The following is a 21229-nucleotide window of genomic DNA, read 5'->3' on the forward strand; positions in this document are numbered from 1 at the left end:
AAGGGGTTTAATCCAGAATTCCCTTGGGAAACTGGAAATTGAAGGGGTTTACTCCAGAATTTCCTTGGAAAAGTGGGAAACTGAGGGGGTTTAATCCAGAATTCCCTTGGAAAACTGGGAAATTACTTTCCACCCCCCGGCCCCCCCCCCCGATTCTCTTGGGAAACTGGAAAATTGAGGGGGTTTTAATCCAGAATTCCTTTGGAAATTGGAAAACCACTTTTTTTCCCCGGGTTCCATTGGAAACCTGGAAAAATCCCATTTTTTCCCGCGGATTCTCTTGGAAAACTGGAAATTGAAGGGGTTTTTAATCCAGAATTCCTTTGGAAAAGTGGGAAACTGAGGGGGTTTAATCCAGAATTCCCTTGGAAAACTGGGAAATCACTTCCCCCCCCCCCCCCCCCCCCCGATTCTGTTGAAAAAGTGAAAAATTGAGGGGGTTTTTAATACAGAATTCCTTTGGAAAAGTGGAAAATCGCTTTTTTTCCCCCAGGATTCTCTTGGAAAACTGGAACATCGAAGGGTTTTAATCCAGAATTCCCTTGGAAAACTGGAAAATGGCCTTCTTTTCCCGAGGATTCTCTTGGAAAAGTGGAAAATGGGGGGATTTTAATCCAGAATTCCCTTGGAAACCTGGAAAATCCCATTTTTTTTCCCCCGGATTCCCGTGGAAACCTGGAAAATCCCATTTTTCCCCCCCCAGATTCCCTTGGAAAACTGGAAAATCGCTCTTTTAAAATCCAGAATTCCCTTGGAAAACTGGAAAATCCCTTTTTATTTTCCCGGATTCCCTTGGAAAATCCCATTTTTTTTCCCCGGATTCCCTGGAAAATCCCCATTTTTTCCCGGATTCCCCTCGGGTTCGGGCACGGCGGGTCCAGAACCGTCCCCACCCCCCGTCCCCTCCCCCTCCGCCCCAGTTCCGGAGGTGCCGCCGCGCTTTGATCTCGGCGCTCTTGGGGTCGGGCCTGGGGGCTCCCCCCGACCCCAAACCCCGCCCGGGGTCAGGCCGGGGCTGATCCCACATTTAGGAACAACAACACCACCAAATCCCAAAAATGAGGGGAGAGGGAAAACCAAGAAGGGTTTTCCTCCCTCGGCCCCGGCACGGGTGGGGGTGGGGAAAAAGGATCGGGGTGCCACCGAGCCCCCCCCGGGACGTCCCCGGGGCAGGGGGAGTCCTGTAGGGTCATGGGGCGTCCTGTAGGGTCATGGGGAGTCCTGTAGGGGCAGGGGGAGTCCTGTAGGGGCAGGGGGCGTCCTGTAGGGTCATGGGGCGTCCTGTAGGGTCATGGGGAGTCCTGTAGGGTCATGGGGCGTCCTGTAGGGTCATGGGGAGTCCTGTAGGGTCATGGGGAGTCCTGTAGGGGCAGGGGGCGTCCTGTAGGGTCAGGGGGCGTCCTGTAGGGTCATGGGGAGTCCTGTAGGGTCATGGGGAGTCCTGTAGGGGCAGGGGGCGTCCTGTAGGGTCAGGGGGCGTCCTGTAGGGTCATGGGGAGTCCTGTAGGGGCAGGGGAAGTCTTCTGGGGGCAGGGAGGGCCCTTTGGGATCAGGGAGCGTCCTTTGGGATCAGGGAGCATCTTTAGGGAGAGGGAGTTTCCTTTGGGGGCAGGGAGGGCCCTTTGGGATCAAAGAGTGTCCTTTGGGATCAGGGAGTGTCTCTGGGATCAGAGAGAATCCTTTGGGATCAGGAACCATCTTTAGGGACAGGGAGAGTCCTTTGGGATCAGGGAGCGTCCTTTGGGATCACGGAGCGCCCTTTGGGGGCAGGGAGCGTCCTTTAGGGCCACGGGGAGTCCTTTGGGATCAGGGAGCATCTTTGGGGACAGGGAGAATCCTTCGGGATCAGGGCACGTCCTTTGGGGACAGGTAGTGTCCTTTGGGATCAGAGAGAATCCTTTGGGATCAGGGAGCATCTTTAGGGATGGGTAGAGTCCTTTGGGGGCAGGGAGGGTCCTTTGAGGGCAGGGAGCGTCTTTTGGGATCAGGGATCATCTTTAGGGACAAAGAGAGTCCTTTGGGGGCAGGGAGCATCCTTTGGGATCAGGGAGCATTTTTAAGGACAGGGAGAGTCGTTTGGGATCAGGGAGCCTCTTTGGGGTCAGGAAGCGTCCTTTGGGGACAGGGAGAGTCCTTCGGGATCAGGAAGAATCCTTTGGGGTCAGGAAGCGTCCTTTGGGGACAGGGAGAGTCCTTCGGGATCAGGAAGAATCCTTTGGGATCAGAGATCATCTTTAGGGACAGGGAGAGTCCTTTGGGGGCAGGGAGGGTCCTTTGGGATCAGGAAGTGTCTTTTGAGGTCAGGGAGCGCCTTTGGGATCAGGGAGTGTCCTTTGGGGACAGAGAGCATCTTTAGGGACAGAGAGCATCTTTAGGGGCAGGGAGTGTCCTCTGGAGTCAGGGAGCATCTTTGGGGACAGGGAGAGTCCTTTGGGGGCAGGGAGGGTTCTTTGGGATCAAGGAGCGTCCTTTGGGGGCAGGGATCGTCCTTTAGGGCCACGGGGAGTCCTTTGGGGGCAGGGAGCATCTTTGGGGACAGGGAGCGTCTTTAGGGACAGGGAGTGTCCTTTGGGATCAGGGAGCGTCTTTTGGGATCAGGGATCATCTTTAGGGACAGGTAGAGTCATTTGGGATCAGGGAGAGTCCTTTGGGATCAGGGAGCATCTTTAGGGACAGGGAGCGTCCTTTGGGGACAGGGAGAATCCTTTGGGATCGGGGAGTGTCCTTTGGGGGCAGAAAGCATCCTTTGGGATCAGAGACAGTCCTTTGGGATCAGGAAGTGTTCTTTAGGGGCAGGGAGCATCTTTGGGGGCACAGGAGGATCCTTTGGGGGCAGGGACTGTCTTTTTGGGAGCCGGGAGTGTCCTTTGGGGTCAGAGAGTGTCCTTTGGGATCAGGGAGCATCTTTGGGATCAGAGAGCGCCCTTTGGGATCAGGAAGGATCCTTTGGGATCAGGAAGCATCCTTTGGGGGCAGAGAGCATCTTAGGGGCAGGCAGAATCCTTTGGGATCAGGGCACGTCCTTTGGGACACCCCTCTCTCTATGGGGCAGTGGGACACCTTTTATGGGGCAGAGCAGGGTCCGGCCCGGTCCTGGGGAAAGCCGCCCCCTCTTGGAACCCCAACTTTCCCTCCGCTCCCAAAAAACCCCGCTCGGGATCAGGTGGAGGCGGAGGGGGCGTCCCGGGGCTGGGACATTCCCATACGGCCTCAATCCCTCCTTCCCGCGCTCCTGAGGAGGAAAACTTGGCTGCTCCTTCTGGAATTCCTTCCCAACATTTCCCTCCAAAGCCGCGCTCCCAAAAACCTCGCGGCAGCCGCGGATTCATCAGTGAGCGAGCCCTAGCCTGCCCCGGCCGTGCGGAGGTCGCGATATTCCTCACGATATTCCTCACGATATTCCTGATCCATGAGCTCGGCGCCCCGGCCCCGCAGAGCCCGAGGAGGGCCCGAGGAGAGGCCCGGGGAGAGCCCGGGGGAGAGGCCGGGGAGAGTCCCGAAGAGCCCCGAGGAGAGTCCGGGGAGAGTCCGGGGAGAGTCCGGGGAGAGCTCCGAGGGGAGGCCGGGGAGAGGCCGGGGAAAGCCCCGGGGAGAGTCTGAGGAAAGGCCGGGGAGAGCCCCGGGGAGAGCCCCGAAGAGCCCGAGGAGAGTCCGAGGAGAGCCCCGAGGAGAGGCCGGGGAGAGTCCGGGGAGAGCTCCGAGGGGAGGCCGGGGAGAGGCCGGGGAAAGCCCCGGGGAGAGTCTGAGGAAAGGCCGGGGAGAGCCCCGGGGAGAGCCCCGAAGAGCCCGAGGAGAGTCCGAGGAGAGCCCCGAGGAGAGGCCGGGGAGAGGCCGGGGAGAGTCCGGGGAGAGTCCGAGGAGAGTCCGGGGAGAGTCCGGGGAGAGCCCCGAAGAGAGCCCCGAGGAGAGCCCAGGGAAAGCCCGAGGAGAGCCCCGAGGAGAGCCCAGGGAAAGCCCGAGGAGAGCCCCGAGGAGAGCCTGAGAAGAGCCCGAGGAGAGTCCGGGAAGAGCCCCAAAGAGCCCCGGAGAGAGTCCGGGGAGAGCCCGAGGGGAGCCCGGGGAGAGTCTGGGGAGAGCCCGAGGGGAGCCCGGGGAGAGCCCCGAGGGGAGCCCCGGGGAGAGTCCGGGGAGAGTCCGGGGAGAGTCCGAGGAGAGCCAGGGAAGAGCCCCGGGGAGAGCCCCGAGGAGAGTCCGAGGCGAGCCCAAGGAGAGCCCCAGGGAGAGCCTGGGGAGAGTCTGGGGAGAGTCCGAGGGGAGCCCGGGGAGAGCCTCGGGGAGAGCCCCGAGGCGAGCCCGAGGAGAGCCCGAGGGGAGCCCGAGGGGAGCCTGGGGAGAGCTCCGAGGAGAGCCCGGGGAGAGCCCCAAAGAGCCCCGGGGAGAGCCCAGGGAGAATCCGCGGGGAGAGCCCGGGGGAGAACCCCAAAGAGCCCCGGGGAGAGCCCCGAGGAGAGCCCTGGGGAGAGTCCGAGGAGAGGCCGGGGAGAGCCTCAAAGAGCCCCGGTGAGAGCCCCGAGGAGGGCCCGGAGAGCCCCGGGGAGAGTCCGAGGAGAGCCCCGAGGAGAGCCCCAAACAGCCCCGGAGAGCCCCGGGAGAGGCCCGGGGAGAGTCCGAGGCGAGCCCGAGGAGAGCCCGGGAAGAATCCGGGAAGAGTCCGGGAAGAGCCCCGGCCCAACCCTCGGAGAGCCCCGGTCCCCCAGAGCCCCGCAGAGCCCCGCAGAGCCCCGGAGAGGCCGCGGAGAAGCCGCGGAGAAGCCGCGGTTCACCAGCGGAGCCGGAGCCAGCCGAGCACGAAATGTGCAGCCTCAGATCCCGCGTGTCCCACCAGACGGAGCGGCCGCTAATTAACAGCGAGCGGCTCCTGCGCGCGGCCCGAGCCGCCTGTAATGTGCTGAACTCCCTTTGTGGCGGTGTCACCGCAAATGTTTCTGATAAGGGAAAGCATCCAAGGATCAAAGGCTCTAAAGCTTCTCAATTTCCTCGAGCTGCCTCGACTTTTCCTCACCTACTTCTGCTTTTTCTTGGCCTTGCTTTGGTTTTTTTTCATTTCCAGGCCCTTCTCCCCTTTCCCAGCCCCTCCAAGGGGATGCGGCTCCCCGCGAGAAGTTGCAGCCTTTCCCGAGGAGCTCCAGACCCTCCCCGAAGAGTTCCAACCCTCCCCGAGGAGCTCCAAACCCCGTCCGAGGAGCTCCAAACCCCGTCCAAGGAGCTCCAAACTCTCCTCGAAGAGCTCCAAACTTCCCCTGAGGAGCTCCAAACCCACTCCGAGGAGCTCCAAACCCACTCCGAGGAGCTCCAAACCCACTCCGAGGTGCTCCAAGCCCTCTCCGAGGAGCTCCAAATCCTCCCTGAGGAGCTCCAAACACCTCCAAGGAGCTCCAAACCCTCTCCGAGGAGCTCCAAACCCTCCCCAAGGAGTTACAAACCCACCCCGAGAAGCTCCAAACCCTCCCTGAGGAGCTCCAAACCCTCGCTGAGGAACTCCAAACACCTCCAAGGAGCTCCAAACCCTCCCTGAGGAGTTCCAAACACCTCCAAGGAGCTCCAAACCCTCCCCGAGGAGCTCCAAATCCTCCCTGAGGAGCTCCAAACCCTCCCCAAGGAGTTACAAACCCACCCCGAGAAGCTCCAAACCCTCCCTGAGGAGCTCCAAACCCACTCTGAGGAGCTCCAAACACCTCCAAGGAGCTCCAAATCCTCCCCAAGGAGTTACAAACCCACCCCAAGAAGCTCCAAATCCTCCTTGAGGAGTTCCAAACACCTCCAAGGAGCTCCAAACCCTCCCTGAGGAGCTCCAAACACCTCCAAGGAGCTCCAAATCCTCCTTGAGGAGTTCCAAACACCTCCAAGGAGCTCCAAACCCTCCCTGAGGAGCTCCAAACACCTCCAAGGAGCTCCAAACCCTCCCTGAGGAGCTCCAAATCCTCCCTGAGGAGCTCCAAACACCTCCAAGGAGCTCCAAACCCTCTCCGAGGAGCTCCAAACCCACTCTGAGGAGCTCCAAACCCTCCCCAAGGAGCTCCAAACCCTCCCTGAGGAGCTCCAAACCCTCTCCGAGGAGCTCCAAACCCTCCCCGAGGAGCTCCAAACCCACTCCGAGGTGCTCCAAGCCCTCTCCGAGGAGCTCCAAACCCTCCCTGAGGAGCTCCAAGCCCTCTCCGAGGAGCTCCAAGCCCTCTCCGAGGAGCTCCAAATCCTCCCTGAGGAGCTCCAAACACCTCCAAGGAGCTCCAAACCCTCCCTGAGGAGCTCCAAGCCCTCTCCGAGGAGCTCCAAGCCCTCTCCGAGGAGCTCCAAACCCACTCCGAGGTGCTCCAAGCCCTCTCCGAGGAGCTCCAAACCCTCCCTGAGGAGCTCCAAGCCCTCTCCGAGGAGCTCCAAGCCCTCTCCGAGGAGCTCCAAATCCTCCCTGAGGAGCTCCAAACACCTCCAAGGAGCTCCAAACCCTCCCTGAGGAGCTCCAAGCCCTCTCCGAGGAGCTCCAAGCCCTCTCCGAGGAGCTCCAAATCCTCCCTGAGGAGCTCCAAACACCTCCAAGGAGCTCCAAACCCTCTCCGAGGAGCTCCAAACCCTCCCCAAGGAGTTACAAACCCACCCCAAGAAGCTCCAAACCCTCCCTGAGGGGCTCCAAACCCTCCCTGAGGAGCTCCAAACCCTCCCCGAGAAGCTCCAACACCCCCTGTCCCTCCCGACAGCCCCGAGGGCCGTTCAAGCGCACGGGTCAGTCCCGGACGGTGCTCCCAAAATATCGCCACCATCATCACCCTCATCGTCCTCATCACCCTCATCCTCATCACCCTCATCACCCTCATCACCCTCATCACCTTCATCACCCTCATCACCCTCATCGTCCTCATCACCCTCATCACCTTCATCACCCTCATCATCCTCATCACCCTCATCACCCTCATCACCCTCATCGCCCTCATCGCCCTCATCATCCTCATCATCGTCATCATCCTCATCACCCTCATCATCCTCATCACCCTCATCACCCTCATCGCCCTCATCGTCCTCATCACCCTCATCACCCTCATCACCTTCATCGCCCTCATCACCCTCATCACCCTCATCGTCCTCATCATCCTCATCATCCTCATCACCCTCATCGCCCTCATCGCCCTCATCGCCCTCATCATCCTCATCATCGTCATCATCCTCATCGTCCTCATCATCCTCATCACCCTCATCACCCTCATCATCCTCATCACCTTCATCACCCTCATCGCCCTCATCGCCCTCATCGCCCTCATCACCGTCATCATCCTCATCGCCCTCATCATCCTCATCACCCTCATCATCCTCATCGCCCTCATCACCTTCATCGTCCTCATCGCCCTCATCATCCTCATCACCCTCATCGTCCTCATCATCCTCATCACCTTCATCACCCTCATCGCCCTCATCATCGTCATCACCCTCATCACCCTCATCGTCCTCATCATCCTCATCATCCTCATCACCCTCATCACCTTCATCACCCTCATCGCCTTCATCGTCCTCATCGTCCTCATCGTCCTCATCGCCCTCATCGCCCTCATCATCCTCATCACCCTCATCATCCTCATCGCCCTCATCGTCCTCATCACCCTCATCATCCTTATCACCCTCATCACCCTCATCGCCCTCATCATCCTCATCACCCTCATTGCCCTCGTCATCCTCATCGCCCTCATCACCCTCATCATCCTCATCATCATCATCATCCTCATCACCCTCATTGCCCTCATTGCCCTCGTCATCCTCATCGCCCTCATCACCTTCATCACCCTCATCACCCTCATCACCCTCATCACCCTCATCACCCTCATCACCCTCATCGCCCTCGTCATCCTCATCACCCTCATCACCCTCATCGCCCTCATCGTCCTCATCATCCTCATCACCCTCATTGCCCTCATCACCCTCATCGCCCTCATCGCCCTCGTCATCCTCATCACCCTCATCGCCCTCATTGCCCTCATCACCCTCATCGCCCTCGTCATCCTCATCACCCTCATCACCCTCATCACCCTCATCACCCGCGTTCTGCCGTTCAAACCCAGCTCCGCTCGCCCTCCCCGCGCCCCCCAGGCTCTTCCTTCCCCTGCTGTCCCCAACTCCGGGTGACAAATGTCTTTATAAACACGCAGTAGTGACATCGAATTCCTTCTGCGGCGTGCTCCCGCCGGGTGCCAGCTCGGGGATGAGCCGGGAATGAGGAGGAGGAGGAGGAGGAAGAGGGAGGAGGAAGAGGTGGAGGGGATTTTTGGGAGGAAGCGGGGGGGGGGAGGGGATCCAGCGACCCCCATCGGAAACTCTGCTCCCTGCCAGTGCTGCACCTGCGCTTCCCAACTCCTTCATTTTCCTGGGATGAGAGGGGAGCAGGGGGCCAAGAGCCCCCCAAAACCCCAAATCCGGGGGGGTCTGGCTCCTCCGCCACCCCCTCAGCATCTCCCACTCAGCGCTCCCCTTTCCCACCTCGGATCCCTCCTTCCCTTCCCCACCTGAGACCCCCTCAGCATCTCCTGACCCCCCCCCCCCCCCCAAAAAAAAAAAACCCAGAGTCCAAACCAGGCCGAAGTTCCCATGAAATAACCACAGAATTTATTTAAAAACCCACAAGAAGGCGAATAAAACCCCGCGGGAGGAGAGGAGAGAAAAGCGGCGGCTGAAGGAAACGAGCTGGTTTTTTTTCCCTGCCCCCTTCTTTTTAAGAATAACGTCCATAAATACGGAATATCCACAGAGCCCAGGTCTGCAGAGGGGCCCCGATTTGCCTTTTTTTATCCCCCCCCTTTTGTGGCAAACGCAATTTCCCCAAAGATCCTTTTGCCCCCAGCCCCCTCACCCCAATGCTCCAGCGAGTCCCTTCCCTCTTTAAGGCCACTGTCATACGTGCCTTAAAATCCATGGAAATTCCCCTGAAAAAATTTGGAAAAAGCTCCTCGTGGGGGTGTGGGGGGGGGGGGGGGAATTTGGGGGGGGAGGTGGAACGGCGGCGTGTGGGGGGGTGGAAAGGGGAGGTTAATCCGGGTTTAACGCCGTGATGCAGTCGCAGGACCAGGGCTCGGCTGATTGCGTTATCTCTTCCCAACATTTGGGTCTCCCATATTTCACCCAGCCAAATAGCTGCGAGAAAAAAAGTGCGGATGGAGGCACTCCTGACGCCTCAGGAAAATATGTTATTAATATCTAAATAACTTCCCAATACTGTCTCTAAATCTCCCCTTCGCCACTCCAGATGATGAATTCGTTTGAAGTGTTCTCCCGTCTCATCTCCGCTCTCTCTCTCTCTCTCCTTTTTTTTTCCTTTTTTTTTTTTTTTTTTTCTCCCAGAACCAGGCTTATTTCAAACTGGTAAATATCTAATTCCTTTAACCACGCTGCAGACACGTCTCTCCCCCTCTTTGGCGCACAATTCCCGTTTGGAAAGATCCGCACGGCCGCGGCTCCGCGGGAGAGCGAGACCCCAGCGCGGCCCTGAGCTGCTCCTTGAGATGATTTTGGGTTAAAAGCGGCGTTTTCTGGGGGGGATCTGTTGGTTTCCAGCATCCCCCGGGTCACGCAGTTCCCTCTCAGCCTTCCCTGCCTTGATTCCAACCCTGCCCCCTCTCTCCCGGCCCAATTAGGGCCCAAACCCGGGATTAGGACGAGACCTTCCCGCTTCCTTCCTGCGCGGCTCTATCGCTCCTCCATCTCCACCCCGTCGCCCAAAACCCGCTTCCTACCCGCCCCGGGTCATGAAATCACCTCCAAATTCCACATTAAAACGTCTCCCGTGCACTTCCTCTCCCGTCCCGGGCGAACCCCACCTGCCTCTGATCCCGAGATTTCCCTTCCCACTCCCCGCGCTCCGGGATTTGAACCTTTTCTTCTCCCCCAAAGCAGGGAGATGGCGAGGGGGGGGAGGGAACGACGCCGGGAAAGAGGAAAAGAAAAACCCCCAACCCCAAAGGAGCCCAGGATCACAAACATCTCCCTAAAATCCCCTCACTCCTCCCCGCACAGCCGAACCCCGCTCGCCGCATCCTTGTCTTAAGTTTGGGGGTTTTCTTCTTTTTTTTTGCCAAGCGCCTCGTGTTCGATTATTCTCGTTCATTCCCCTCTCCAACCTTATCTCTCCTCCTCTCTTCTCTCCCCGCCGTCACACTCGATTTAGGCAGGAGTTTATCTTGCAAACATTCGCCGACTTTGTTTATGTAGCCCAGGTTCTGCAGCTACTCGTTCCCAAAAGCCACTGTTTGCCTTTGTAATTGTTATCTGTGTTTATTGTTGTACCTCATTTGTCTCAGCTTTTTTTGTGACATGTAAGCTCCGTGTGTGCTCGCATCCATCCCCCCCCCCTTCCTCCCTCTCCCTTCTCCCTGCTTTTTTTTTTCCATAATTTTTTTTTTTTCCCCTCCCTCTTTTCCCTCTCCTCTCTCGGCCTGAAATATGCACGGAATAACTCAGCCTAAAGCCAATGAATTGCTTGACACCTCCCTATCTCTTTCCTGCCCCCCATTATTAGAGCTGATCCCGCTCGCAACACTCACAAATCCCGCCTGGGCTCTGTTTGATTAGATTGCCAACCTTTGGTAATCCCTTGATTTGATGAAGTGGCTGCTCCCGGTTCCCCCCGTCCCGGCCCCCCCCATCGCGCTTCTAAACACACATTTACAGAGGAGCCGCTTGTTGGTTTTTAAACCCACGCCGATTGTTTGCTGATCAATCGGCCCCGCCAGCGCCGCTTCCCTCCGCTCCTCGCTCCCGCCGTGGGGAACAAAGCCCCTTCCCAGCTTTTTTTGGGGGGGTGTCCCCCTCTTTTGTCCCCCCCTTCTCCCTCCCCGAGCTCCGTCAAATCGGGCAGGACCTTCCAAAGTCTCCCCGCGGCTCCCCAAAACCGCTGCTGCTCCCGGGTGGAATTGTCCTTTCCCCTCCCCAGCGCTGGTCTCACCTTCCCCCACTTCCAAGGAACCCCAATCCCGCCGCTCTCCCCCAAAATCTGCCGGGGCACAAACTCGGGGGTGGAGGGGGACGCACGAAGCGGAGTGCGGAGGTGCGGGGCAGGGCGGAGAATTCCCTAAAAATCCGCTTTTCCACCCCAAATCCACAACCGAGCCGGGGGTCCCTGCGAGCATCCCGCGGGGCTCCGGGGGGGGAGGGGGCAGCTGCGGCCCGGGGGTGACACGGTCGGGCTGGGGGTGACCCTCTCGAGGTGGGGGTGACCCCCGAGCTTCCCCTCCAGCAGCGCCATCCCCAGACCCCCCCTCCCCCCCAATTAATTGGCCGCAATTAATTCCCCCTCCCCATCAAGCCCCCCGAGCGGCGCCCCCCCCAAAATTTGGGGGTGCCCAAATTCCCACCCCCTGCACCTCCCAGCGAGGGGGAGAGCGGCGCGTCCCCCTCCCCGCCGGCCCTAATAAATAACAACAACCCCAAATAATAATAATAATAATAATAATAATAACAACAACAACAACAACAGCAACAACAACAACTCGCTCTTAACAAGGATATCTCTATTAAATAAATAAATAAATATATATTAAAAAAAAAAAAAAAAAATAGAAACCCAAAGTGAAGCCTCATGAATATCCGCCCAGGGCTAGCTGGAGTGAGCCGTTTAAAGATGAAAGTGCAAAGAAATAAAGGCTCAATTTAATCTGCCTTAAAACCCTTCAACTTAACGTTTGTGCTGGGAACTCAGAGAGTGAGTACTGATTGGGGATAAATACATTTCTTAGCATGCCTTGGAGCTATTACACCCTTCTCCAACACAGCTCCCTATTCAACAGCCACAGTTTTCATTACCAGCTCTAATAAGTCTTAACATTATTAAATGCCAAGCAGACGATAGAAAGAAACAGGCGCAGGGTGGAAGCTTTCTTTCCCACTTAAAAAGAGAGAGCATTTAGGGCTGTCTTCCCCCGGCTCCCCGCGAGGAGAACCCGCCACGGAGCGTTTGGCAGCAGCGGAAAGGAAAAAAAAAATTTAAAAAAAAATTAAAAAAAGAAAAAGAAGAAGAAGAAAAAAAAAGAGATTAAAAAAAAAAAAAAAAGCCAAAATAAAGTTTTTTTTCCTCCTTTTTCCCCCCTCCTCCCTCCGCAGCTCTCGGAGGGAGAATTCGCTTGGAGACGCGGAAATTGATAAAAAATCATCCCTCTCCCCCCGCCGCCCTCCGGCCGCGCGAGGATGGGTTTGTTTTAGCGGGGAATAAAATTTGGGTGGAGGGGGCAAAGAGCTCCGCAGAGGTTTTAGTTGTGGGGTGCAAAATCGCGTCGTGTCCGAGCAGAAATCGCGGCTTTTCCAAGCACAAACTGCGGGGTTGGGATTTTTTCCAAGCACAAACTGCGGGGTTGGGTTTTTTTCTCCAAGCACAAACTGCGGGGTTGGGTTCTTTTTTTTTTCCTCCGAGCAGAATTCGCGGCGTTTCCCAGCGCGCAGCCGCCGCCCGCCAGTGTTTTACAAGCGGGATCATCAATTATCTTAATTGGGGCCATTAAAACTTTCCCAGGCGTTAAAACCCGCCCGGGCGGCGGGAAATTTGGAATTTCGGACGCTTCTTTTGCAGCCGCGGCTTTGGAGATGCGCAGAGCCCGCCCCGCACCCCAAAAACCCCCGAATTCAAGTGGGGTTTTTTTGGGGGGGGGGGATTTCTCCGCACTCGGCGCAGCCGGGGCGCGACCATAAAAAAAAAAAAAGGGAATTGCTGATAAATTGGGATTTCTCTGCGGGGCTGGGAGAGGCGGATTCTGCGCGCTCCGAGGGAGCGCGGCGCTCCACAGGCTCCGGCAATGGGGAATTTGCCCAAATTAGCCCCCTTTCATCCCGGAATGGGGGCTCGTGTTTGATTTGTCCGCGGCCTCACCCATGAAGGGAGAAGGGAGCGTTTTGTTTTGCCTCTTGACACGCACTTTCTGCGTGGTAATCAGGGATAAAAAGCTCCCAGCTCCTGCATTCTGATTTTTTTTTTAATTCTTTTTGGGGTTTTGTTTTGTTTGTGTGGGTTCTTTTTGGGGGGTGGCGATGAAAACGCGCGCGGGGACGGCGAAAAAAGAAAATAAAAACAACACCTCACCAACCTACGCTTCCAAAAATAAAGATATTTTCCCCAGCGGCCACGCTGGCTCGAAACTCAATTTAAACAACACCCCCCGCCATCAAAATCTCCTTTCCCCCCACTTTAATAAAACCTAAAAACACCCCGAAAAGCGAGCGGGGGGAGCTCCTGGCCCACACAATGGCCCCGATTTGCAAATGAGCATCGCCCCCCTCTCCAAATCACAGCAACATTTTGCAGCGTCCAACGGCTCTGCCTTTCTGCAGCAGCCGCTCCGATAATATTACAAAACTATCTAACAGCAGGGAGTTTTGAATAATTTATCTCCCTTTCTTCCCCTCCTCGGCCCTTTGTCCAAAAGTTTTTCTCCTCCTCGCGGAATTTTGAATGAGAATGGACGCGCCCTCCCTCCCCCATCCCTTTACTCTGTTTTTAAGGCAGCCTCGGGTTTTTCCCCCTTTCCCCCCCCCTTTCTTTTTTTTCCCCTTTTTTCTTTCTTTTTTCTTCCCTATTTTCTTTCTTTTCTTTTTTTTTACTTTCTTTTTTTTCCTTTCCTTTTTTTTCTTTCCTTTTTATTTTTCTTTCTTTTTATTTTGCTTTCCTTTTTTTTTCTTTCCTTTTTTTTTTTTTTTTTTCTTTCTTTTTTTCCCCCCCTCCGCTGTTTGCTTTTGTGGGCAGGAATCTTTTCCTTAAAAAGCTTCAATAGACTCGAAGGTCTTTGCAAGTGAAGTTCATCTTCAAGGTTGGGAAAAGAGGAGGGGGGGGAAAAAAAAGGTGGGGGGGATCGGATCCTTTAAAAAAAGGAAAAAATAATAAAAAATAAACCCCGTTTTGTGCACCTTCATTTCCAACTGATGGGAGCACGGGGGAGCCTTTTCTGCCCCAAAATTCCCCCCACGCCACCATTGCCCCGCGTTGTCCCAAACTGGGGGGGAAACTTGGGAGCGACGGGGAAAGTTTGGAAGCGATTCCCACACCGGGATTGGGGGAAAACCCCGCTCACCCCCACAGCGGCGATGCCACAAATCCCCCAAAATTCCAACTCCGGCTCAACCCCAGCAGGCCCAGCCCGTCCTCGCTTTGCACCAATTCGGGAGAAAACCGGCAAATCCCAATTTCCCGCTGCCCGAGACTCCCAAAACCGCCCGTTTTCCCCCCAAAAAGGCGCCGGGCTCCGCCACAAGGAGCTCATTTTGTGCCCAAACCCAGCGGCTCCTCCTCCCGTGGCTCAAAGTTTCCCGTTTTTCCAAGCGCCTTCACTGACAAATCTCATGGATGCTCCCGCAAAATTCCACCTGGTTTTTTGGGGGAAGGGGAATCACGGCGCTGCCCGCACTCAAATCCCACCCCCACCGCAGCTCCTCACCCCCAACCCCGCATCCACAGCCGCGAGAAGTTGGATTCTTCGGCAGAAAACGCCGGATTTGGGAGGTGATAACACAACCCCGCCAGCGGCCTGGCTCGGAGCCTTCCGCCAACACCCGCGAGGCTTTTCCCTGGATAATTTTCCCTGGATGATTTCCCCCGGATAACTCGGGGGTGCAGCCCCGCTCCGGGGACCCCTCCCCATCCCCCCCCCGTGTCCCCTCGGTGCCTCGCGGCGCTCGCGGCTCCCGTCCCTAATTGATATTGATCGGCGCCATCGGTCACCTGTCAGCCCCGGTTCCAGGGGACCACTTAGGCGGCGGCAGCGAAATCTGTTTAACAAATTCATTTACGGCCTCCGAGGCGCCTCTCCCACCACCCCCCCCGCCCCTTCTCCAGCCATTCCCGGCCCTTTTTATGGATAATTGATCCCGAGCAAAGCACCGACAACTCTCCCTCCTCCTGGGAACGCCGCCGGCCCCGCTCCCCTCTGCGCGTCCAGCGGGGATTTTTCTTTTTGGGGTGGGGAAGGGGGGAATCCAAACGCAGCGGTTCTGGAGCCATCCCGTGGCCCCGACGTCCCCCCCCCGGCGCGGCGCGGGCACACGCGGTACCTTTGTCGCCCAGGATGCCGTCGATGCTGTGCTTGGCCTTCTTGTCGCCGTCCTCCTCCTTCTTGTCGCAGTCCTCGTCTTCCTCTTTCTTCCCGAATTTGATGCGGAGCACGCGGCTAATCGAACTCACTAAACCTCGGACAGTCAAAGGCAGAAAGGCGAGTATAAGCTGCCTTGGGAAAAGTGGGAATGCCGCGGGGCAGGAGGAGGCCTTGTGTCCCCTTTTCCCATGGGAATGCACCTGTCGGCACCGCCCGAAGAGTTCCCCAAATTGCCGAAGCGGGACCCGCCGCTCGCCGTCCCCACGGCCCGGGCAGCACCGGGATGTGCCCGACACCGGCACTGGCAGCGTCCCCAGGGGCACCACCTGCTCCGGGACCGGGAAAAGTCCCCAAAATTCCCAAATTTCTCCCCAGCTCCCCATGGGAAGCACAGCCGGGATGGAGCTCCGGGCCTGTTCTCACCCCACAGAGAAGGCGCAGCCGCCCCAAAACCCACAGGGACCTCACAGCGAAGCCCTGCAGAGCCCCACCAGACCCCAGGCACATCCCTGCAGGCTAAAATTTGGGATCCAGCCTCGCTTCCCATGAGCAGTCGGGATCTCTGGCTGTGAGGTCGGGATCCCATCGCTGCGCAGCCCCCGCCACCGAGCAAATCCCAGCGGGACCGACCGGGCTCCCCTTTCCCCCTGGATTTGGGGGGCTCCTCTGGGGCTCTCCCCCTGCCCCAGCATCCCCCCGGCTTTCCAGGGAGCTGGAAAAAGTTGGGAAAAGGGGTTGGCTTGTGTTTGTTTTTCCAGCAGCCAGGGCACAAATCCCCCCTCCTATCCTGGGTTTTTCTGGGGATGATTTTCCCCCCTCCATCAAAGCAGAGACCAGGAGGGTTGGGAACGTCTGGAAAACCTTTCCCGTGGGATAAACATTCCCACGGGATTCGGGGGGGTTGGGGGCGGTGTGGCCAAGCTGCCTTCTCACCTGAGGGCACCGTGCTGCGGTCGCAGTGCCCGTCCTTCAGCAGCCGGTCCCGGATCTCCCAGCTGAACATCCCGGGGTTCTCCCGCTTGTATTCCTCGATTTTCTTCTCCACGTCGGGAGTCGCGACCTGCTTTTGTGACCAAGGGGCGGCGGAGGTGTCCCCGAGGGTGCGGAGAGAGGGGAAGGGAGAGGAGGGAAAAAGCGCTTTTAATTCAAAAGAAGCGCTGAGCAGCGCAGCTCGGCCCTGGCTGCTGGGTTTGGGGTGGAAAATGGGCATTGGGAAGGGGGGAAAGGGGAGATAAAGCTGGGAAAAGGCCGAATGTTGGCCGTCCTGAAAGTGGAGTCTCTGAGGGCCGGGAGAGCGGGCAGGGTGGGATCACCCGGAGCTCCAGGGGACGCTTTTTGGGGTGTTTCTGAGCAGCTCTTCCCAAAACATCCCCGAATTCCCCGCTCCCCGCACCCGCGGGGCCCGACGGAATCGCTCCAACGCGATCGCGCCACTTGTTGCGCGTGGAAGCGACCCAAAAAAAACCCCCTCTTTAATTCATTCATCGCCTTCAACTTTCTCCCCATCAGAGGCCGAAAAACGCAGGTTTATTAAAACCCCTTTTCCCCGAAAATAATAACAAAAAAAAAGCTTGGAAAACTCGCGCTGCACCCACCCCCCCCCTCCCAAAAAAAAACCCCCCACCCGGTGGCATTTTGGGACGAAAGGAAGGCGGCTCCGCGCGGTGCCCGCAGCGCACTCACCCTGGGCTTGCTGCCGCCGATGGCCCCGGGCCGGATGGATCCCGTCTCCTGGTACCGGCACAGGATTTTGGAAACGCAGCCGTGGGAGACGCGGAGCTGCCGGGAGATCACGCAGGGCCGGATGCCGTGGTGCGCCATCTCCACGATCTTGTGGCGGATGTGGTTGGGCAGCGGGCGCCCGTTGATGAAAACCCCTCCGAGCTGATTCACCCTGCCCTGGCCCAGCGGGGTGGACACTGCGAGGGAGAGATGGGGGGGGGGGGGGGGAAAAAACCGATCCCAAAAAAAAAAAAAACCAAACCAGAAGAAAAAAAACAAAACGGGGAAAAGTTAAAATTGGAGGAAAAAATCCAGCGGAACGCGGCGCGTCCTTCCCCGCACCTCCCGCTTTTCTCCTGGGATTTGGGGGTTTAAAAGAAGGGGAAAGATCTCGCCCGTGCCCTGCGCTCCGTGTTTCTCCCGGTGTTTATCCCGGTGTTTATCCCGGTGTTTTACCCTGGTGTTTATCCCGGTGTTTCATCCCGGTACCACACCGGAGACTTTCCCCATGGAAAGTGGGAAAATAAAAATCGCCCCCCGAGCCGCTCGCCCATTCCCGAGACACCCCCTGTGTGCCCATCCCTGGAAATGTGTCCGGATTTAGGGTTTCGCACCTTTGTTTCAAATCGCAGCCGGCGCTTTAAACGCGACAAGATCCAAACCCGCACGACAAAACCCTCCCAAAACTTCCCGTTTCTCCCCCCAAAAAAATCTCCCTCCGCTTCTCGCCTCGATTTACGGAGCTCTGCTTTCAAACAAACTTTCGGGAATCACCTCTGAAACACCCTCGGGGGGGATTTTGGGGTGGTTTTGAGGGGTTTTTTTGTGGGTTCGGGGGTTTTTTTTGTGGGTTCGGGGGGGTTTCACCCCGCGGCCGCTTCGCCGCCGCCTCTCCCGGGCTCGGGGGCAGCGGCGGCTCCTTCGCCCCCTCCGCAATTTCTCGAATATCTCGCGCTGTAAATCTTGTAGATTAACCCGATTTCACAGGCTGGAAATTAAAGCGAAAAGGAGGGGAGGAAGGACGGGAGGGGGGCAGAACTCAGCTGGGCAATTTGCGCCAGGCTGGAGGGGAGAGGGGGGTGGAATTTATTTATTTTTTAATTTTTTCTCTTCCCCCCCCCCCCTTTTTTTATTATTATTATTTTTTTTATTCCCTTCTCGCTACAAAGAAAAGTCGATTCCAGAAACCGCCTGGCGATTTAGCCAGAATCATGCACCGCTAATTCCGAGTCACTTTGGCCGGCGCTCCCTGGATGTATCATTATCGGCAGATAACACTCGAGTGGCCAATTTTACATTCAAGAGCCGCTAAAAGCGCCGGCCGCTCTCTCCTTTCATTATTCCCAGTCATGTTGTGCAAATATTGTTGTAATCCTTTGATCCTTTCCCTTGCCGTCTGTTTTACTTCATTTGCTACAGAAAAGCACTTGAGCAAATCCCCGCGCCCTGTGTGTTTTGCAGCCTGCGTGGTTTTCCGCAGGTTTGGGATTCGCCACTTGAGCACGGGCGGGATGAAATTTTCCCCGCTTTAATCAATGCGGCCAGAGGGGTCCCGCTCGAAATTTGCCTTTTTTTTTTTTTTTTTTCTTTTTCCTATTTTTTTTAATTTTTTTTTTTTTTTTTAGGGGAATGCGTGTGCCTGGCAATAATCACTCCCCGCGTGACAAAGGCACGGCGGAGGGAGGCGCGGGTGACACTCGGCGAGGTGACAGCTCCCAAGTCCCCGCTCCGCCAGCCGCAGCCAAGGACATCCCGGCTTCCCGCTGCTCCTGGAGCACCCCCGGCGAAAGGTTTTTATTCCTAACCCCCCCCCCCCCCCCATAAGTTAAACCCCATCAATTTGGTTGTTTTCCCCCGCCTTGACGCGGAGGTGAAATTGTCGGGACGTTAAAAAACCAACCCTCAAAAAAAAAAAAAACAACCCAAAACCCCCTCCCCAAAAAAAAAAAAAAAAAAACAACCAAACCCCAAAGCGGGAGAAGCTGCCCCAAAAATCCCGCGGGATACCCGGGAACACTCGAAACGCGGGCGAACAGCGAGGCAAATCCCGGGAATACGCAGCGGGAAGGGGCTGGGTGGGGGGTGAGGAGTCGGATGCTGCTGTGGGGAACCCCCCAGGAGCGGAGCTCAGCCGCACCCCTGCCCGAAGGGGCCCCCCCCGGGTAATTCCAGAGGGATGGAGCGGCGCTTTTCCCTTCTCCAGACCTACCTTCCAGCGGGAAGCCGGTGCGGGGATAGTTCTGCCCCGGCGCCGGGCGCATCATCCGCGGCACCGTCCCGGGCAGCGCTGCCATGGTCGGGGAGGGGTCGCGGCGGCCGAGAGAGAACCGGGGGTGGGGGGGGACACCCCTGGGCCCCGGGAGAACCGGGAGAGAACCGGGGCGAGGCTGCGGGGCCGCCTCTCCACGGAGCCGCGGCGATCCCAACCTTCCCAGCCCTTCCAGCGGCTGCAAAACAAGGGAGAAATGTGGGCTCCGAGGGCGAAAAAAGAGGGCAATGACGGCAAGAATCGCCAAAAACAACCCCCCAAAAAATCAAAATGCCGAATAAAAAGGGGTGAGGAGAGAGACGGGGCGGGGGGGGGGGGGGGGATCACCCACCAGAAATTCCCGGGAAAGTTTTGGGGGCTGCGTCCCGAGCGGCCGCTCCGCTGGAATGTCACCCGGGAAGAGCAAGGCGCAGCCAAAGTTGCCTGGGAGCTGGGCTGGGCTTAGGGCTGGGCTTAGGGCTGGCTTAGGGCTGGCTTAGGGCTGGCGGGGGGCAGAGCGTGGGGGGAGCCGCGGCCCCCCGGATTCGCTCGGTGCGCTGCGGGTTTTGCTCCTCGCGGCGCGGTTGTGGCGCTGGAGGGATGGAGGAGGAGGAGGAGGAGGAGGAGGGGGGCTGGAAGTTGCTCCAGCGGGGAAGTTGGGGCGGTGGGAAGGACGGGCGGGCTCTGATAGGCTCCAGCTCCTTTCTTTTATGGGCGGCCGGGAAGGGGGATCCGCGCCGGGCCCCGGCACCAATGGGAGCAGAGCCCCGCGCTCCTTCTCCAGAGGTTTTTTTTGGGATGATTGTCCATCAGCAGGCTCCTCATGGAGCCCCCGGAGCGGATGGGAAAGAGATGGGGGGTGAAAGGGAGCGGGAAAAGTTCGGGAATTGCAGGGTTTGTGTTCGTTTTGGGGTTTTTTGTGGGGTCTTTTTGGGGGGTTTTGGGGTTTTTTTTTCCCCCCTCCTAAGACTATTCCAGGAGGGGAAAGGCGGGAGCCCGGCTCGGGGTGGGGGAATTGCGGCGTGGCTTGGGAAAAAAAAAATAAGAAGAAATGAAAGAAAAAAAGAAATTGAAGTCGGAGATAAGTTAGAATTGGGGGGGGAAAAAAACGAAAAATGAGTAAAAATTTAAAATGAATAAAAATTTAAAATGAATAAAAATTTAAAATGAATAAAGATGAAAATGAATGAAAATGAAAATGAATGAAAATGAGTAAAAATGAAAATGAGTAAAAATTAAAATGACTAAAAATTAAAATGACTAAAAATTAAAATTAAAAAATCAAAAACTTTTTAAAAATATTGCGAGAAATTAAAGAAAAATTAAATAAATGAACGCGATAAATAAATAAACAATTAATTAGCTAATTAATTAAGAGGTGCCCGCCCGAGCCCGGCGCTCCCCACCCCTCACCCCGCTCCTTCCAAGGGGTTTGGAGCCGCTTTTCCCCCTTTTCCCATCCCTCCATGGGGGGTGGGAATGGCTCATCCCTCCCCCAGCTCTGTGGGGCCGCGTTTGGGACCGGCCCAGCCACCCCACACCTTCCCCCGCCCCCAGATGCCTCCCTCACTAATTAACAACCTCATTAATGACGGGGCGGGCTGGGGGCTGGCCGCGCTTTCCGGGGGTGACTGGCGGGTCGGAGAATTCCCGTTTTTGCCCCAAAAAGCGGCAGCTTTGGGAGCGGGAATGTGCGCGCAGCGGGACGTGACGCCGGCGCCAGCGCTGCCTTTTGTTCGCAGCTGTAAAAGGGACTCGGCCCTAAAAACTCCGCCGCCCCCGGCCCAAAACCCCCCCGGGAGGGGGCGGGGAGCGCCAGCGCCGCCGCTGTCCCCAAATGCTGTCCCCAAACCTCGTCCCGTCCCCCCTCAGCCCTGTCCCGCTTTGCTTTGGGATTAAAGCCCGGCCTGGAGCCCTCCTGGGCCGCATCTTTAGCTTCTTCCTCAGGCAAAGCTCAGCCTAAACCCGCGCCTAAACCTGCGCAGTTTTGGGGTTTGGGGTTGGTTTTTTTTTTTTTTTTTGCCTTTTCCACGCCTCAAATCCATCCCGATCGCCCTCAAAAGATACAAAATAACCCAAAAAACGAAGGGGGAAAAGCGCGAAATGAAAATTCTTCCCAAGGTGTCAAGTTGCGCCCAAACGCTGAGCGCGGCTCAGGCGCGACTTTGGGGCTCCTGAGAGCGAGGAAAAAGCCTCGCGTCCCAAAAAACGCCAATTC

At 57.1% G+C, this 21229-nt stretch overlaps 1 protein-coding gene across 1 annotated transcript; it reads right to left on the minus strand.

Moving 5' to 3' along the window:
* Positions 1 to 14731: 14731 nt before the first annotated feature.
* Positions 14732 to 19202, minus strand: LOC116438683 (paired box protein Pax-7-like). The gene is made up of 4 exons (XM_032097674.1): positions 18973 to 19202; positions 16725 to 16960; positions 15975 to 16104; positions 14732 to 15129 (listed from the first exon to the last, which is right to left on the minus strand). The coding sequence occupies exons 1-4, from the start codon at positions 19055 to 19057 to the stop codon at positions 14732 to 14734; spliced, it is 849 nt and encodes a 282-aa protein (XP_031953565.1). The 5' UTR covers positions 19058 to 19202.
* Positions 19203 to 21229: the final 2027 nt, after the last annotated feature.

The sequence above is a fragment of the Corvus moneduloides genome, unplaced genomic scaffold (assembly GCF_009650955.1).
Source record: "Corvus moneduloides isolate bCorMon1 unplaced genomic scaffold, bCorMon1.pri scaffold_102_arrow_ctg1, whole genome shotgun sequence".
Taxonomy (NCBI): Eukaryota; Metazoa; Chordata; class Aves; order Passeriformes; family Corvidae; genus Corvus; species Corvus moneduloides.

What these genes read in the sequence shown, in the direction of transcription:
- LOC116438683 (XM_032097674.1), bottom strand. Translation starts at nt 19,057, where the DNA reads ATGGCAGCGCTGCCCGGGACGGTGCCGCGGATGATGCGCCCGGCGCCG. An exon ending in CACCGGCTTCCCGCTGGAAG is followed by an intron (nt 16,961 to 18,972) that starts GTAGGTCTGGAG and finishes TCTCCCTCGCAG; the next exon opens with TGTCCACCCCGCTGGGCCAG. An exon ending in CCGCAGCACGGTGCCCTCAG is followed by an intron (nt 15,130 to 15,974) that starts GTGAGAAGGCAG and finishes TCCGAGGTTTAG; the next exon opens with TGAGTTCGATTAGCCGCGTG.